This window comes from Thunnus albacares, chromosome 9 (genome assembly GCF_914725855.1).
Source record: "Thunnus albacares chromosome 9, fThuAlb1.1, whole genome shotgun sequence".
NCBI classification, from domain to species: domain Eukaryota; kingdom Metazoa; phylum Chordata; class Actinopteri; order Scombriformes; family Scombridae; genus Thunnus; species Thunnus albacares.
The window spans coordinates 22,806,694-22,813,280 of record NC_058114.1 but is presented as its reverse complement, the minus strand read 5'-3'; the positions used below and the strand labels follow the sequence as shown (position 1 = coordinate 22,813,280).

Sequence of the window (6,587 nt, the reverse complement as noted above, 5' to 3'; positions counted from 1 at the left end):
TACTCTGAGAACAATTTTGATGGTTTATAACTAACTCTCAGTGTCATCTACATAATGCAGGCCTTCTGAGTATTACTCAAAACCATTGAGGACATTTTCATACATTGCTCCAAGTAGAGGTTGAAAGGCTACACAATGAAGAATTAGTGCGTTTTTAAGTGCTTTTTAAAATCATAGTAAAGTCTGATAATTTCCCAGAAGAACAAGGCTTGTTGGGAGATTTTCTCAGAGACTCCACAGGCATTTTGGCACAAAAACAAGTGCACCCCCTGAATAAGAAATCATAAATGATATGTGAATCTCAGCATAGTCTGCTTGATCCAAAGAGACTGGAAAAAGACATGAATGCCACTACACACAACAAAATAAATTCAAATATTATATGAAACATTTTTATTAATAATCATAAAATGCAGAAAAAAACATTAATTCCATTTGTCATTATAACATCTTAGGATAAAAGCACCAACACCGAACAGTAACAAGTTTCCCATGAAAACCCAGGGCCTTTTGGAAAGTAGGTTTGCCGTTTATTGCACCTCAAACCTGCCCTGGCTTCACCGATCAAGAGATATCTGTACATACTGTAGGTCACACACGTGTCCTTCAGAGTTGGTTTCCCTCCACGTAAACGGGAGGGATCCCAACAAGGGGGACACTGAACCTCCTTCTTAAGAGACACAAATCGAGACAGAGGCATTTGCGAGATGAGGAAGATGCTGAAAGTCGTAGCCATTTCACAGCTTCTCGAGATCGGAGCGACTCATAAAGCTTTACAGAGCTGGGTTTTCACTGGAGAGGGTTGGATGTATGTGACAGTGAGAATTCATCTGAGGGAACCAATTTTCCTTTAAATACACTTACTGGGGGGTTGTCCTGGTCCTGAGTTGGGTTAGAAAGGGACTTCATCATGCCACAAGATGGTAAACAAATTTGTGACATGCAGTAGTTCATGAAAATTCATTAACATCATTACACCATTTCAAGCAATCAGGGAAGTTCCTGAGTTGAGACCCTTGGCAGGATTAAGAGTAAACAGCCTCGACTGCAAAGCTCTACCAATAATGTACCAAGATGGAGCATGTTGGAGAACTGCATGGAAGCTTTGAATTCAAATCACGCTCATGCACCAAAGGACTTGAATAACAGCACCTTATCCCTTTGATTGATTATACAAGTAGCTACAAAACTGTTTGAAATCTGTAATGAATGTAATATTGGCCTCATTATTCTCACTTGCACATACACCACACTGCCCCCCTCCAGATGATCAAAACTTCTGCAGGTTAGACTGGACCGCCAGAAAGCCACCAGGCAAGCTTGTGTTGAAGATTATTCTACCATAAACCCTGCAGCACAACAGGAGAAGAGTAGTATTTATCAATAGCTGCAATTTCCTTGTTTTAAGTGAAGGAGATCACCGTGCTGTCTGTCTGACTAGTAGTATTAAAAACTGACAGGAATCTGAAGACACAATTAAAAGCATAACATGAAACTGCAGTTGTATCAAACACCAAGAACAAGAAAATCAAAACAGCATCAACGATAATTACAAAAGACCTCTCAGTGCTGGTAACAAATTGGCTATCGTCTCTAATTACGTTCTAAAATGAGCAAATTCTTTTCACTTGTTCACTGAGTGAGTGTGCAGGACAGGAGTTTACTATAAAGCTTTTATTATTAGTCTAATCTTCCCTTGGATATGCACTGGCAAGTGGAAAAAAGCACAGGCACAAACTGAGCTTAAGTGTATTCCCACTATCAGAAAAAACAGGAAGCTTGGCTGCTCTCACTCCCAAAGCAAGCTACACACACGCTAACACAAGTGTTTCACATCAGCTTGTCTCTTGTAATTACACAATATGCTCACATTACAAGGTAGGGCCTTGTCAAGTAAGACATTCAAAGACAGACAGTGTGTGTGTAAGAGGTTGACACGTAGTTTTTATGCACCAGTAGAGACTTAGTTTGTATCTAAATTGCCATCGTTTGGAACAGAAGCACCATTTTTTTCCTGCAGAATCTGTGTTGGTAAAAAGAAAGAAAATAATTAAAGTGATAACAGTTCTAGTGCTGGAATCTAGTTGTGTTCGCTGCCACAACACCTCTGTACGTGTGAGTGTTAGCTACACACAGCTTCTGAGTTTCTAGTTCTGTCGTGTGTGTATGTGTGTGAGTGTGTGAGTGTGTGTGTGTGTGTGTATATATATCACAAGTATACAGGTGCTGCTGTGTTTGGCGCCATCTGTTAAGGTCCTGTGGTGGCAAAGCTTCGCTCTCCTTGGCTTCAAGCCTCCTGTTTAACAGGTTGAATTTAAGGGTCACAATGCCAGCACCAAAACACCCCTATTCACTTATATATATATATATATATTTATATATATATATATGTTCATATATATAGACTGTATATAGATACATATTTTATATATCTTTCAGTTTATGATGGAGAGACATACAAGGAAAAACAAACTTATGTACAAAAACAGTGTGTCTTGTTCACTAACAAACTGCCCAGGTAAGCAGCTCGCCTTGGAGAGCAAAGCGTGCTGACGGTTTCAAACTGCTGAGTGAGAAACATTAACAGAGGCCCTTGAACCTGTTTACTCGGAGTCTGAGCCGCCTGTTGCAGAGTAGTTTTTTATCGAAAGGTGGTGTCTGCCGTTGTACACTTGGCATTCAAAGAACCAGACAATAGCATATTAAATATGAGAAAGGAAATGCCAAAAAAAAGGCTTTACAAATGTCCCTGTGTACAGCACCAAGTATTCGATTTGTTTTTGATGTTTTCACTATAGAATAAATAAGATCAGGCACAGTCCAAATTTAGCACCATTGTTTTCAGACTGTGAGTCAAGTACACACACTATTGCATTCTACAATGTCAACACATTTCAGGATTTAAAAAAAAAAAAAAAAAAAAAAAAAAAAAAGAGGAGAAAAACAAATACCAAGGCAAATGGAGACTGACGGCATAAATATTATACACAACTATACAGTCGGAGAATGAATCACATTCACAGTACAAACATTGTTTACAAAAAAAATTACACAATAAAAAGCAAACAAAAAGGTGTGAAACGAGTCCAGTAGTTTGTTGTGGTTATGGTAAATAGGTTTTCCCAGTGTGTGAGGATTTGCATGCTTGTGTGTGTGCGTGTGTGTTAACTGCAGTATTATTCCACATACATGTGTCCATATTTATGTCCTTAACATTTGCTTACACCTGCATTTTCCAACAGCAGAGATAAATATACTAAGATTAGCTTAAGAAGAGTTTAAAATTCCTGCTTTAAGAATACTTCTGCTGCGGTCCCACAAAGTAGTGCGATTTACCAAATTGATAGACAAAGAAAACGCTATTAATAAATACAGAAATTAGTTCAGATCTTCTGTGGTTTTACTAGAATTGTTTCATACCTGGATTCAGCTTCACTAAACTTTAACAACAGTGTTGCCAAAACTCTCTGACAACAGTGGATCTCTACCAGAGAGTGGCTAACAATGTCCACACAGAGCACCATCTCATTAAGTGAAGTCATCGGGTGTTTTTTAAAAAATTTATTTAAATGTATTCAGCTCTGCTCACTATTGGCACCCCATGAAATGTTGCTAATTCAACACAGTTTCAAAATTAGGCTGAAATTTGCAAAACGTACACTTATGTTCTTCCATATTCTTCATTCTTCAGTTCATTCATTTAGATGTTGCATGTGAAATATGCCTGATTATTATCACAAAAGACCAAAAAGATATTATTTGAAGTAAACAGAGATTTCATTGACGTTGATGTCTGATATTGGAAGACAAACACTGAACCACACCACACATCAGGATTTATTTTCATTACTCAGAATGTGAACTTTGTTTTGCTCCAGTTAGAAGCAAAGGAGATATTAGTTTTGTGAGTCAAGAGCATCCAGAACTAGCTAAATTAGAGAAAAGCAGATTTTTGTACCACTTTTCTTTTAATTAATGGGAATTAACAGTGAATAACCCAAGTTTTTAATCGTCTTAAATAAAAAAATATAGCAAACCATCAACATAACAGGGGTGTCAACTAACCAGCCTGGACGTGTATATCTTCTGCTACATGAGTAACTGTATCTTACTATCCAGTGTGAAGTTAGACCAAAATATTAAGTTCCTCATCTTGTTTCATAGTCCAATATGTTGTAACAAATGCTGAATTCAACTGAAGGAAGAAAACAGATAAGAGAGCAAACATGCAGAGAGGAAAGAGCTGCATGATATCTGAGCAGAGTTCAATGAACTGGTCTCTGTGAGTGTGTGTGTGTTTGTGTTTGAGTTTGTGTTTGTGTTTGAGTGTGCACACACAAGCGCTCATGACGTGAAACTTTGGAGGGAACGTGACACCTGATGAGATTCAGCTCAAAAAAGGTGGACTGTGTGCTTCAATCTGTTGTTAAATGTTACATTAAATCATTAAAAACAGTTGCTATAATAGTAACTACGACAAAAATGATACACGATCATACAATAGAGCACCTCAATGTTAAACCAGACATTTTGATAATTCAGTTCATTCAGTGCTGGACAGCAGCCAGTACTGACTTCCATATTGTAAAATCTTCAAACCAACATTTTTTTAACCAAAAGAACTCGACACATAAACATGACCAGTGCCTTTGAATTCTGCTCAAGGTGATCATAGTGGTGGTGGTTAGTGTGTGTGTGTGTGTGTGTGTGAGAGACTGTGTGTGTGTGTGCGTGTGTGTGTGTGTATGTACGTGTGTGTCAGAGATCCCAGTATAGAAGCCGGTCTTGGAGGCGGTTGGGTAGTGCAGACGTTTTGAAGCACCAGTGAGTGAGGAGAGTGCCTTGGTCCACACCTGGACATTTGCATAGTTTATTTAATGTTGAGGTAGTTTTCAGCAATTACCTGAAAGATCAAATAAGAGAGAAAAAGACACCATGCGTGATTATATGGCATTAAACACTGCAAAAAAAGCAACAACTAATAAGCCAAAACTGTATTAAATCCTGTCACTTTTACAATCCCAACTTGTCGTCTTTGTAGTTTTAATCTTAAACCCAAGAGTCGTCTTACCTTGTTCGATCAGAACAACAGCTTGTGGGAGCACAGGGAAAACAGGTATCCTGTCTCTCTCACTCCCTACCAGTCTCTCTCTCTCTCTCTCTCATTCTCTCCCCCTCTTCACCCTCTGATTGCCCTTCGCCCTTCCCCTCTCCACCCCCACCCCTTTCCCTCACCCCCAAACCCTATCTAGGTCGGGAGCTGGGGAGCTGGGAGGTGGTGTAGGTGCCATGCATGCCCTGAGTCCTCCACATGCTCCCGCCACCACCTGAGCTGCTACCCGGTGGTGGAGGGGGCAGCCGAGGGGAGTAGTGCACTGCGAATGGACGAGACGAGGAGGAGGTTGACAGAGAGGAGGAAGAGAGGGAGGCGGTAGCAGCGGCAGCGGCAGAGACAGGAGCAGAGGAGGCAGAGGTGGAGGAGGAGATGGAGAGAGAGAGGGATGACTGCGCTCTCTGATGGTGGAGAGAGGAGTGGGACAGACGGGAGGAGTGGAGGGAGTCTGATCGAGAGGATGGCAGGGCGTCAGAGTGCGTGGTTGCTGACGAGGAGGGGGCGCTGTGCAGGGGCGGTGGAGGGGGCAGGGAGAGCGTGGGAGGAGAAGGGCTGTGCAGGACCGACTGGGTGCGGCTGTGCTGGGCCTGTGACAGGGAGAGGGGGAGAGGTGAGGACACGGAGGCCAGGCGCGTGGAGGCTGGTTGGGGAGTGGTGTGCTGCTGGGTTTGGGAGGAGGAAGAGGAAGAGGAGGAGAGACTGAGCAGAGAGCTGAGGCCTCCAGAGGTGGGCAGCGTTGCCCCAAACTGATGGGAGGAGACTGAGGGAACCACGTGGTGAAATATACCTGCAAATCATACAGCAGAAATGGAGGGAGGGGGAGGGCGAGAGAGTGGAGAGCAGGTAAAAGTGGCAAAGAGAGCGAGAAGGAGGGGGACAAAGAGAGAAGCAAGGACTGAGCCAGGTTGTGCATAGCGCCAAGCAAGTCTTAGACAAGCACACAGAAAGCAAACAGAGTCAGTCCACTGTGACTGTAGCCAGACTAAACCAAATCAGTTTAACCAATTTAAAAATTGCACTAAAACAGGAGTTTTTTTTAACCACAGAAAATTTTGATTGCTGGAATTATTTTTGCTTGCAAGTGAAATGACTCTGACATACAACTCCAACAGATACACCCACAGAAAATGACAAAAGGAACAATGTGAGCTACATAAAAATAATCCGATAATCATATAAATTCATGGCTAAAAACAGATGCCAAATCAAGTCCATTTTTTTTATTTTTCTATTGTCTATATTTTAGTTAAACATAAATTCTAAATTGCAGCATTTTCCAAGGGTGTTTCCAACTGCAGCACTCAAGCAGCCAGTCCATGTCAAAGCGAGGCAGCACACAGAGTCGGTCAGTCAGTCAAACTGTCAGTGAGGCAGACAGAGAGACAGCAGCATTGGGCCTCCACTTACCTGGCGATCAGCAGGCCCATTCCCTAAAACTTGTACTTTTTCTTTATATAAACATCACCCCAGGCTA

General features: G+C 41.5%; 1 protein-coding gene across 3 annotated transcripts in view; it reads right to left on the bottom strand.

The window, feature by feature from the left end:
• Positions 1-366: 366 nt before the first annotated feature.
• The window catches only part of dot1l (DOT1-like histone H3K79 methyltransferase), a 29,716-nt gene continuing 23,495 nt past the window's right edge, over positions 367-6,587 (bottom strand). The window contains exons 28-29 of one of the 3 annotated variants that reach the window (XM_044360725.1): positions 5,072-5,900; positions 367-4,903 (exon numbers count right to left, since the gene is read on the bottom strand). In XM_044360725.1, coding sequence (XP_044216660.1) covers positions 5,245-5,900 — 656 coding nt within the window. In that variant the 3' untranslated portion in view covers positions 367-4,903; positions 5,072-5,244. Of the gene's footprint in view, positions 4,904-5,071; positions 5,901-6,587 lie in introns of those variants that run through there. The other 2 variants (XM_044360727.1, XM_044360726.1) reach the window with 2 other exon arrangements.